Below are 12532 nucleotides of genomic sequence, written 5' to 3' on the forward strand. Positions count from 1 at the left end.
AGTGCCAGTCTGACAGCTCCCTTGTAATGCAGACACCTGTCAGCCATTTCCTTGTGTCATGCGACAAGGCCACTTAACGCCTCCACCTTGCCAGGTAGCTTTCTAATTGTCTGCTCCTTAAACACTTGCAAGGATTGTTAATGGGAGAAAGGAAGTAACGCCAGGGAAACAGGACACACAAAGCATGCAGGTCAGGTTGTGTTAAAACAGTAGCGTTATGCGCATGATTCAGCGACTCAATTCACAAAGTAACATGGCACAGCTTTAACAGTTTTATAAGTAGCTTGGAGAAACCAGTACCTGGGTTTCCAAAGGTGGGGGAAACACATGTTAAAATACCACACACGTTACTGAAAAGACAGTGGGGCTGATTTACAAATCGTTTTACAATGGTATTTCCCCATTGAAAACGCTTTTACACATGAGATACTCCTGACTAAGCAGGAGTAAATCAGGGTAACTCAGAATGAAATGGCTAAGCAGGAGTAAGTAGGAGTAAGTCTGGGTAACTCAGAATGAAATGGCTAAGCATGAGTAGGTAGGAGTAAGTCTGGGTAACTCAGAATTAAATGGCTAAGCAGGAGTAAGTAGGAGTAAGTCTGGGTAACTCAGAATGAAATGGCTAAGCATGAGTAGGTAGGAGTAAGTCTGGGTAACTCAGAATTAAATGGCTAAGCAGGAGTAAGTAGGAGTAAGTCAGGGTAACTCAGAATGAAATGGCTAAGCAGGAGTTGGTAGGAGTAAGTCTGGGTAACTCAGAATGAAATGGCTAAGCAGGAGTAAGTAGGAGTAAGTCAGGGTAACTCAGAATGAAATGGCTAAGCAGGAGTAAGTCAGGGTAACTCGGAATGAAATGGCACTCTCCAGGTTAAAGCAAAAGGAAACTTCTCTGTCGATAGGCCCCTGATTTTGTCGTACCCCACCCCCTGTACGACGTGCAACTCCTCAGTGGTCACATGCAGGGCCTGTCTCCTCTGTCCTTCCCCCCTAAGTTTAACAGTGCCGGGAAACTTACGGGTTTGGGCGCTGCCAACAAATGCAATAAATAAATAGGGCATAACTCACAGCAGCATTTTATAATGGCAAAACCCCAATCGGAAAACCCTCTGTGAGTAAGGGCCTTAGTTTGGCTTTTCCCAAATGACGGTACACTACATAATCCACTTCATGGATGCCTTTATCCATCATCGCCTTGAAGTTTCTGAACCCGAGAATCGTCTGCCATCTGTAGGCCACAGCACTACCCAAGCGTTCAGCTCATATCACCCTTTTAGTTACAGGCGATGCAAAGCACTTCGGCAGCTTTCTCCAGCGCCACCCTGGTTTCCTGGCATTGCAACTTTCGCAGTCAGCTGATTTCGAACCAGATCACTTGCACCAGGCAAAGCAGCTGGCAGAACCTACTGGCTGGCTCTCGTAAAGCGGCAGTGGGTCTATTGGTCAAATACAAGGGCTGGAGTCTGCGTGGGGGAAATGGGATCGCTGTGGTTCAATGATCTTTCCAGTGCTTAAAAACAAGAACGTACATGTCTTGTATGGTAAGTACCATGTTGATAAAGTCAATTTACCTGCAAGGAATATTCCCTCTGATCATCTCCTGGCAGCCCTAACCAGGCAGTCCTAAGGGTTGTGGGCTGTAGGTGACCACATAGAATGGTTTCCTTTCTACTTCAAATGGTTGAAAACATTGTTCCCCAATATCAATTGAGGCATGGGTTTAAATGCTGTTTTGGGGGGCAGGGGTATGAACAGGGCGCAACATCACTACCCTCTGACATGCCACCATTATAACCAGCAATCTTGCATTCATTTGATATTAATAGAAGATTATGCAGACTTTTGCGTAACAATTATTTTGTGCTAATTAAATATGTCAGTGAAGCCAGCGAATCAGGAGACAAAGGACCCAAAGTGTTCTGGCCATATCTGTAAAGCAGCTAAGCCAAGCTTAACTAGCACAGCATCCGCCCTTTTCCACTTCCTGCCTCTTCTAATTTTGATTTTGGTTCGTGTTTTCAGAATGTGTGCAGTTTTGCCCATAAACATTTATTGTTATAGCCATTAAGACTTAAGGTTTTAGAATTTCAACTATGAGCAAGAACTTAGCCAAAGATGCTTGAAAGATAAATACGTTTAATTAGGGGCAGGAGATGATCATTAAAGGAAGTCTGACTGCTGCAGAAGTCATTAACAATCTTAAATGAAATTTTTATTTTTATGATAGCCATTTACATGTATAATAAGAGCCAATGATTCTTGGGAGCAGTGTGACAGAAACAGAGTGTAGCGAGAAGTCATGGAAGACATACTATTTAAATGAGCCTGTGTTAGCTATTCATATTTGTTAATGAACTAGATATGCAGAGCTATAAGAATGAATGTTCTGATGCGTTCGATTTTAATATCTAGAAAGGAAGGGTAAGGACCAATTACTGGAATTCCCCCCCCCCCCCCTTACTGGAATAATTAATAGCAATATAACAAATATTCTCCAGTGAAGTTCCCGAAAGTTTGTATCCCTGAAATTAGGATTAGCGCTTTTTTTTATTTGCTTCCAACACAAACCAGTGCATTTCAGAATGTGAACAACAAACACATGGAAGGCAGGCTTTGTGTTTGGCGAGGATAGCTGTGGAAGTAAGGATGTGCAAAATGCCATATTTCGGCTTAAGCCGGAGAACAGCTGGTGAGGATTTTCAGAATGTCCACTTTAAGCTTACACTAGTTAGCAGCTGGAGAGATGTGTCAAGCCTACACAATAGCAGAGCCCATTAGTGCAGAGTGTACTGCTTCCGGCCACCACTAGGCAGACCAGAATGCCCTGATTCAGACTTGTCATCAGATACACTATTGCATCCAGAAGCATGCATGAAATATGTAAGCTTTATAGTGCTCTTGAGCCGGCCACACCCGGTGATAATTAATTGGAAGCCTCGCTCGGGTGTTAGTACGGCGTCATTACCACCCACTGTGGCCCACTTGGTAGGGATAAACAACTATTAATACCCGCAGGACAGTCTGCATGTTCGGCAGTGGCACACGGTTACCAATAAGTGGCCCGCACCGTGAGGAATCTGGAGACATAAGAGGTAGGGCTGAGGTGTGCGTCGCTGGTGATGCAAAGGAGCGGGGGCTGGCCAGTGTCTTTGGGAAGCAATTGAGTCTCATTAGAGGGAACTGAGCTCTCCAAATGAGAGGAAGGCCACGCTGTGAGCATAGGTGAGCGAAAGAGAGCCAGATGAGCTGCATTACCCATGGTAATGGCTTTATGGTGAAATGCAGCTTTACCAGTGATCAAAGCAGGTAGGAATATTTGTTCTATTCCAGGTCGTAGAGCCTGAAGATGAACCAAGGTGAAAGTGGATTCACTGGGACATGGGTATTAATAAAGCATACAGCTGTAAGTTTAACATTCCCTCATGCAAAAGAGACCAGCCTTACTGGATATGCACCACAATGCCATACGCACATCAATCAAGCGAGGGAGTGAATGTAACACCGTGAGACGGTGATGCCGAGGGAGTAGGTCCAGTTCTGGAAAGGAAGGGCCAGAATGGGTAAAGGAGACGTGAGCCCTAACTGGGCAGCTTAGAAACAGCAGAAGGGGTAACAGAGCTGGTCATAGGGCATTTTCACCCATGTATGCAGTAGTCTGACCAGTGCAGAGGATTTGTGGAAACCTGGAGCAGGAGCAGGATACCAGAGAGCCAAAGCTGGCGGAAACATTGTGTGGCTTCATGCGTTTTTGCAGTGGTCTGCCTTATGATATTCACATAATCCCAACATCGCCCTACATTGAGAAAGTCCTATTGTCCATGTATTCTTCAGACAAACAATATAGTGAACCTAGTAGGTATGGATATGCAAAATAACCCGCTTCAAACTCAACGTGTAATAATGCTTGTATGTAACAGTGTGCAAAATGAGAAGCTTGTGGAAGAGGTAGGCGTTAAGAAAGAGGCATAGTTAGTGAAACGTGATAAATAGCCCACTCCAGTGCATGCTGGGATGGAGTCAGTAGCCACAGATGCATAAAATGTCATGCTTCAGCCTTCCAATGGGAAGATACTGCTAAATCTATGCGTGGGCCGGATTTTCCTGGATCTGGGAACCTGGAAAAAAGGTGTCCCTGGATCTCAGATCAAGAAAACCCTGTTTGCAGCCTTCAGTTGGTTAAGTGGTTTATTTATTTGTGTGCAGAATGTGAATGGTAACAAGACTGGGATTTAACCCCAGGTCATTAGAACAAGGCCTGAGGCAGGTGCAAGGCTGGTTGAGCATCTAGTCAGGATGCCTGAAATGCCTTCTTATGATTGTGCTCTGCAGGTAATACTCAAATACAGAATTTTTAGATTTAAAAGTTGTGCACCATTTACACCTTGTATGCAACATTATCGAAAATGCTCAGTTCTTGGGGTATTTTCCAGGTTTTCATGATTACATTTCTGAGAGGCAACTGCCAATGGGGGCAGTAAGACCAAACACTCCTTCCACCCTCTCCCCCGTAGCTGGTGGGATCCCAAATTCAATATTTTCCATTTACGCTACTGCTTAAGTACGGATGTCCAAAATGAAAATGTCCACGCTAGGAGGCAGCTGCTAGTTCAGTGTATGCCAGTGTCCTATGTATGACTCATTTTGACATTAAAGAACTAGTAAGGATGCTCAAAAAGTCTTGATTTAGCCCTGCACTAGGAAAAGCTATGGCAGCAAATAATAAACAAAGAAGACCAAGTCACCGCTGCAGAAAGGAGACTAGCTGAATTGAGCAACAGGAAGACTGCATGCGTGTATTTATTCCAGTGCTGCATTGAAATGCTTGTCCTGAAGGTGAAAAATACACAGAAATAGCAGTAATAATACATTTCATTGTAACTGGTAGTAGCTACTTTATCACAGCACTGTATTAACATGTTGCAATCATGATACTTATTTTATGAAGCATGCAATGACATAAGAGGGAGCTGGCCTTGACAATATCCCTTCCCCTGACCCGAATTCTACCAAGACCGCTCTGCAGCAGCACCTTAACAGACAAAGCTATATGATTGGATTCATTCAACATTCCCTAAATCCATATTTAACACCACGCTTTTCCAGAGGACACACCCTCAATAGGCTTTAGGAACCTCACTGAATTGACTCAGAAGAACCTGGAACCTCACTGAATTGACTCAGAAGAACCTCACTCGCTGGTATTTGATTTTCATTTGATGTATTTCCGTTGAGCTCGCTTAATAAAAAGAGGGACCATAGACAATTATACAGAATGATACTACATTGGTTATTGTTGCTGCATAGCGCTGCTTCCATGGTTTCGTGGCTTCCCAGTGCTATAAAGACAGTTTTATTGAATGATATAACATTTTTTAACCTCAGAAGGTGGAGTTGGCCCTGCCAGAACTCAAACCTGGCATATCCAAATGAAATAGTGATGTCTGCAGTGGAGATGAATTCATGGTGCTTTTGGATCCACCGGCTAGAAGGGTCCTTTCCAGAAAGTTTGGGTCCCCGGGAGTGGCCAGTTGTCACTCGCGCTGAGAAATATGAACCTGCTTCCCCCCCGGCCCCCCCGCATCAGATGAGTGGAATTTAATGCAGCCTGTAATGCCTATTTTTCGCCTGTGCTCTGATCCTAAGGCAGTTGTTCTCATGCTACCTGCCTTGCTGTAATGATTGCTGCTGACTTATTGTATTTTTATTGTTCTGAAAGTGCTCTGATGTGGTGCCTTGATGTCTAATGAAAAAAAGATTGGTCTTAAAAAGCAAGCCAGTGTTTATCCTGACTCGCAGATAACACATTTTCCTGGAGATAAAATATTGTTCGCGTTTATTGTTCAAAACACACTCGATAGACAGTCATTCTAATTCTGGTGCTGTTTTATTTCGCGGTGTTTTATCCCTGGTGCCTGGCTGTCTACGGCAGTACCTCAGCACATAGCTTTACTCTGAGATAAGCCCCCCCTCCTCCCTTGCTCCTTCTCCCATGCCTGCTGTACTTTTGTCTGCAGGATGCAGGGTTTGAACTGAAGAGCACCGTGGAGTTCTTACTGTGCCTTTCCGGTTTCAGCACAATCAAAGTTTTGTGTTTGGAATTGTCCTTGACATTCTTGTGTCCCACAATGGGGTGGACACAGTGTGCTGGAAACCATGACATCATTATCATTGACACAGACTTAAATAAATCACCTGCATCTTGGCCTCTTTCTGCTTATTCAAGGATTCCTCCCCCAAAGGAAGAAAGTGCTCTTTATTTTCTCAAACCTTTCTCTCCGAGGGTGGCTGGAAACTGCAAACTTTTACAAGTGTTTTGAAAATAAATAGACTGCATGGCATTGAGGCAGGCAGCTCAGGTTCTGTCAGATCTGGGAAGGACAAGGTTAGGTGCTCAGCCGAGTGCAAAGTATCTTGGTAACAGTTCAAACAGAATTGTGTTTTAACTGCACGCCTGCAGATTTCTGTCTGTGCGTCTTTGCAGTCTGTTGCCAGTCATGTTAAATGAATTACTAATTAGTAGGTTTCTGGCCATAGCATGCGATCTCACCCCGTTCTTTTAAATTCTGCCTGTTGACTGTGGGAATATGGTACAGCAAGAAGGTGTTTATCCAGTGGAATTCAAAGCCACAGGTTTGGCTGTGAAACATTTTTTGAGGCTTTACAACTAAGCGGCACAGACTTTGCATAAAAGTTAATCGGGCTAAATTCACAGAACGTTTAGCACAGTGCAAAGTGACGTCGCACTGCAAAATCCACTTTGCACCACAGAGCGGAGCAAATTGACTTAGCGCTGCAAAAATGCTCTGTGCCGCGCTAAATGGCCCTAATTCACACACAAAAGCACTGCATCTGTGCTGCTTAGAGCCTTTTTTGTGAATTAGGGCCATTTAGCTTAGTGAAAGAGTACTTTTGTAGGGGAAAGTCCCTTTGCTCTTCTCTGTGAATTAGGCCGCTGCAACATGTATTTTGGCAGTGGAAAGTCACTTTTCACCACGCTCAACCTTATGTGAATTAGGACCATGATTTGCAACATGATGTTAATTGCAACCAGCCAGTAACAGTTTAAAGACCCAGTGAAAGCAATTGGTAAGTTGGTTTAAAAAAAAATATTATTTCTTAATAAAGTATCCCCGGACTATGCAGACAGTCATCACCAAAATTGCTCACCTACACAATCAAGGAATGTACTGGTGCAATTGGGAAGACTGTTTGTGAGCTGGCAAAATCTAAACCAATGCGTACCGATCAGTGTAGAACCCCATTCCAATTTCCATTGCAAGAGCCATTTGTTCTCCATCAGAATGGTCCACTGAGCGCAGTACCTGAGCAAGCTAGGGCAAGGTTTTAGATGACACTTATCCTGCCACCCAACATACTAAGTCAGATAAAGTGAGCACGGGGGTTACATCTCAGGCTCGCAGGTAGCCCTTTCTAAGAAACGAACCTCCCTGCCTTCTATAAGCCTTAGCCCTCGGCTTATTGCCAGACGGCCCCTAGGCAGGAAGGAGGGAGTGCCATCTAGCATGTCCGCCTTTTTATGCCCTAAAGTTCACAGAGTGCTCAAGATTCGCTTTTGGATCCCAGCACTACTGGCAACATGTGTTGGCTCCAATGATGGTACCATCATGCCACCTTTTGCATGGAGGGAAACATACCCACCAAGTTCTCTTCTTCTGAGACTATCTCCATGACACTCACCAAAGTTACCACCCTTGCCTGCCTCAAAGGACTGCAGGTGATAATGTAATGGCAAGGGGAACTGTTACCATATTTTAACCATCCTATTCCAACAGGAGTGGAAGTGACAAACCTTCAATCAAAAATGTGGTGAATGTTTCGTCTTAAATTGAGTGATCACAACTCCATTCCTTACCTGTTCAAAAAAAGTGGCATCTCTTCCACATGTCCAGAACGACATGAGATTTAAGTAGTACGATGAAGCATGTCTCAAATACAGTTCTCCATGCACATTTTATTTTCTTCGGAAATATTTTGATAGGGGTCTTAAAGTGTCCAGCATTAATCCTAAAACTGGCAGAAGATGTGTCTGGCTACACAAAGCCTACAAATACATACATGATCAGATATAGAAAGTCTCAAAGAGTTATTTATTTAAAGCAAACTCTCTTTCCTTTCCTAAGACTCTTTAAACCATTTTAAACCATTGCATGGACATATTTGTCCCAATGGCAGAAATTGTGTAGGAATTTGCCTAGTTTGAAGATACGTCCTATTTGTTGTATTTTGGCCCTTGAGATGGGGATACCTGCCGGAATTATAGCCATAGGCCCTTATTCACAGAGTGTTTTCCAATGGGGTTTTTCCATTATAAAATGCTTCTGTGAATCGGGCTATACTCCTGCACAGAAGCTTGAATGACTGCTAAAGAAAAAGACTAGTAAGGTGCTAACTTCCCATATCAACAAATGGCTTGAGGCTGCATTTTAAATTCTAAAGTCTATAATAATAAGAACTGGAAGCTATTACTGACTCACAGGCTGGTGACATTTTCATATAATTTTTTATGCTTAGTCCTTCCTCTTGTCATTCATACTATTATTTAATATTGTATCAACATCTACTTATAATAAAAGGCCGGATGCATGTTTGTCCGATGTTCTCATGTGTAGTAGAGGCTGCCGAAATGGACAGAATGCTCCGCTAGTGGGAGCTGTTGCCTTACTATATACATTGGTCCAAGTCGCATAGCTTTGCCTGCTATAGTGTTCCAATTCACATAGCTTTGCCTGTTGTCACCGCTAGAGGGAGCTGTAGGCTTAGGATATATCGTGGTTGTACTGTGTCAATGAAAACCTGCACATTGGCCCATGTACAAAGAAAGGCCTGCACTCTAGTATTCTTATATCTGGTCACACTCTTTTCAGTGGAATGCAATGTGTTGGGCTCCAGCTGTGGAGGCCATTGTGAATCTTCAGAATGTCTCCACATAGAGATGCACCTCAGTAGATCAGGCAGATGCCCGCTTGCTTACTTTGAGAGTATTTCTCCCTGTTTGGACTGTGCTCCCGTACTGTTGCTCCCATGGATCTGTCTTGGTAAAAACATCATTCTCGCTGCAGTTGGGTACTGACTATGCGCACATAGATCTGCCATACTGGGCCTCCCTTTTAGCGGCCATTAACAACATTCAGGGAATGAGCAGCCAATTAGATGGCTTGGAACCGGGCTCTATTGTCTGGTAGAAGCATGCGTTCCAAGCTTGCGTCTTGGTCCTGTACCAAATGCTGCATCGTACCACCTGCTTTCTGTTTGCCATTCATTGTCCCCATTTAGAAAAATGCAAATGTATCATACTCCACTTTGCCACGCCTCGCTCAGAGCCCCCTCACTTCACCCCGCTTCTGGCACTTGTAATTTATTTGGCCACCATGGAAATGGAAGCGGGTCTCAATCTGGAGCCCTATCCCCCATTTTCATTGCAGCTACTTATTTACATTTTACCTTCAGTTAGCAAACCTTAGCACCCCAGAAGTGACCCCGGGATGCTAATGCTGATGAGGCCCATGACCTTTTGCTCTATCACCTATTGGCTTTGTATTACTTTTGCCGATCAGTTCGATTAAAGTGAACAAAGACCGCAACTCCCAGAATACAACATATTGTGAAATTAAAGCTCAGGATTTAAACACTGTTACTGGTGAGCTAGAATCACCTTGTAATTTGGGACGAGTGTTTGAAGTAGTGAGGTGATATGTCATTGCTGAAATTATGGCAAGTGCTGGATCACAAATAACATTACTAGCAGTTTGTATACATCACTGGTCAATAAGGATGCCGAGTGTCACTATACACATTATTGTAATATTGTAATTGGTTATTTATAACGCACTTTATACCCAGAGGTTTCGAATCGCGAACCAGGGGATCGAACCTTCATTTCTCTGCGTCGTCTTGCTTCCAAGGCGAGCATGTTGCCCCTGAAAAAAAGATTGCTCAAATTCAGCCTGTATGGGGGGATGCATGCATGCAGAAAGAGGGGAGAGTGTGTTGTGTGCTCACACACATAATTCGACCGGCATCTACAGATTCCGACTTCTCCTTTCTTGACAAATGTACAAGGCAACGAGGAAGTACAGCAGAACTTTACCGGCATTCATTTTAAAAAAAGCACTCGATTGCTTTCCCCTTCCTGCCTGCATCGAAGTGCCCTCAGATGGAAAGCGTGTGCTCCTCGTGACTTCTCAGAAGCAGGGATCACATGAGATGAGCAAGGAAGAAAGACGCACAATGGCACTGTTCATATCCAGCGCTGGCCTCTGGAATACCTTCCTCTAATCTCGGGCTCAGAAAGATAGACACCACTCCTTCCCGATTGGCCGCCTTTTTAAACTGAAAGGGCTGCTTGAATGTTGGAGGACTGGAAGGAAATCAGTTTTAGAGCAGACACAGCAGCAGGCGCCATTTGAGAAAAGCACCATATGCCAGTCCTTGTAACATACGTCTGTTTCGCATTGGTCTCGGTTTGCATCACCCTCGTGTGCAAAGAGTTGAAACCAGTACATATCAGACACTCAGTCTTAAGGTAGTAAGTTCACCTGAGCTATCTGATATATATTTCCAAACCGCAGCGCTTTTCTTGCAAATAACACCTCCAGGTAGGAGAAAGAGCCAACCGCTTTCAGATCGATCACGAAAAGACATTTCACAAGTCGAGTAAAGCTTTTCAGAGCTCCTGTTCACACTGGCCTCCCCAAGCCACGGCATGGGATGGAAGAACAGGGGGACACATTAAATGGCACCCGTGAAGTCTCCAGCCTCACAATCAAGACATTCAGTCCCTGGGCGGTGTTTGCCATCACCTCAGAAGCATGCCAGCCCTTCACAGGTACAAATAACCTGAATCCTGCAAAGAGTAAGTACGTGTGTCCAGTGCTCAGTGGACCAGGTATTGTGTCAAAAGCGAACACCTCTCATTGCGGCTGCTGAGCGTGTCTCGGAGTTCAAGCTCCATGACTTCTTGCCAGGATGTCACAATTGGATTCTTTCTGTTGCTCGAAGAAAACCATTTCATAGAGGAATCTACTAGGCCGTCTCGTTGTTCCCCTAAAACGAACGCCTGTTTGTTACTCACTACATATCTTGCTGGACCTGTGTGCTTGTTTTTTGTGTGTTTTTAAAAATATGTCTATTTACTTGTCTATATATTCCTGCATGTACACATTTGTTTAGACATGTATTTATTTTTACAGATGACATCAAGGACGAATATGACACCTTGGGGCCTGAAGCCACACTCCGGTCGACTGTGAACAATGGAACTGGTAAGGAGCCCTTTTTTCAGACCAAATTCATTAGTATGCTTTCTGGGTTATTTTAGCCATCCAGCCTCCCTGAAATACTAAACTGACTTACTAGTGCCATACCCCGTGCCTGGAGCAGGCATCCACAAAGATAGCCTTCTGCACCCTATACCAACAATGAATGTGTTCACACACACCGCACTTCTTACACATTCCAGTATCTGCCATAAAAGCGGTCTGATGTGCTAGGGTACTGTCCATTGCATCGGTTGCTTTAGGAACGTTCAGGTTCTACCAAAGTGTGCAACAGCAGTACCCCTTTCTTTCCTCAAAGTATCAGGTTGCCTTTGTCTCTGACTTATTTCTCTCTTCTGCTCCCTTAAACGTGCTTCTCCTTTTTTTGTCCCAATCTGCGCTTTGCTCAGATGTTTCATTTTTCAGAATACAACGTGAGTAACTTTTTCCGCTAGACATCTACTGTTCCATCATTACCACTCTTGCAATCACATTTCCAGTCTCCATCTTGTTTTTCCATTACTTGCATCTGAATGGGGGAGATGTTCAAGACCGACCTGCGGCAGCATAGTGCACATTTATAAAGGGAGCCGGACATTCAGACCCATTGTTTATTTATTTACAGATATGTTGTTGTTAGCTGAGACATCGTTCCTGGGAGCTACCTCGGAGAGCTTACAGAAGGGTGGGCAAGGGGTAGAGAGGAAGGGGGGGCATGTTTCTGGTGGTCAGTGATAGATGTAACATGGTTTAAAACATTATGCTATTTGAAAGAGGTGTGCCATTAATCCTTTCTGGGCATGGTCTATGTACTAGAGGGTACAATTGTGAGCCAAATAGCATGCATGCTTGAATGTGTAGAACAGCTGGTAATTACATTTTCCAACCATGCACTTAGGTTTATGCTGCTTGGCTTGAGTAAAGCACTTTAATATCACTATGTTAGCTGGATTGACATAAGACAAAAAGATCACGCAAAGAACTCCTGGGAGAGACCACACTTGTGGTGTATGGTCACACCACCACTGCGATGATACTCCTTGTCCCCATGTGAACATTGCTGAAAACCAATATGCATTATCTGATGTCCTCAGTAAATGACCGCATTGTATGCATGAAATAATGCCCTGTTCGAAGAAGTTGCTGTGCTTTGTAGCAGAGCTAAAGAGAGATTGCTGGAAGGTCAAAATGTAATTTAGGAATCAGACCCAGCTATACACATGGAACTATGCAAAGTGTATGATTGCAGTGCAAAGTCA

General features: G+C 44.0%; 1 protein-coding gene across 9 annotated transcripts in view; it reads left to right on the forward strand.

Annotated features, from left to right (window-relative positions):
* The window catches only part of ZEB2 (zinc finger E-box binding homeobox 2), a 186564-nt gene that overhangs the window by 141566 nt on the left and 32466 nt on the right, over window positions 1–12532 (forward strand). For 6 of the 9 annotated variants that reach the window (XM_069616516.1, XM_069616519.1, XM_069616523.1 and 3 more), the window contains 2 exons: window positions 11208–11279; window positions 11684–11707. In XM_069616516.1, coding sequence (XP_069472617.1) covers window positions 11208–11279; window positions 11684–11707 — 96 coding nt within the window. The remainder of the gene's footprint in view (window positions 1–11207; window positions 11280–11683; window positions 11708–12532) is intronic. The other 3 variants (XM_069616518.1, XM_069616521.1, XM_069616522.1) reach the window with 1 other exon arrangement.

Source organism: Ambystoma mexicanum, chromosome 9 (assembly GCF_040938575.1).
Source record: "Ambystoma mexicanum isolate Mex_15411 chromosome 9, UKY_AmexF1_1, whole genome shotgun sequence".
NCBI classification, from domain to species: domain Eukaryota; kingdom Metazoa; phylum Chordata; class Amphibia; order Caudata; family Ambystomatidae; genus Ambystoma; species Ambystoma mexicanum.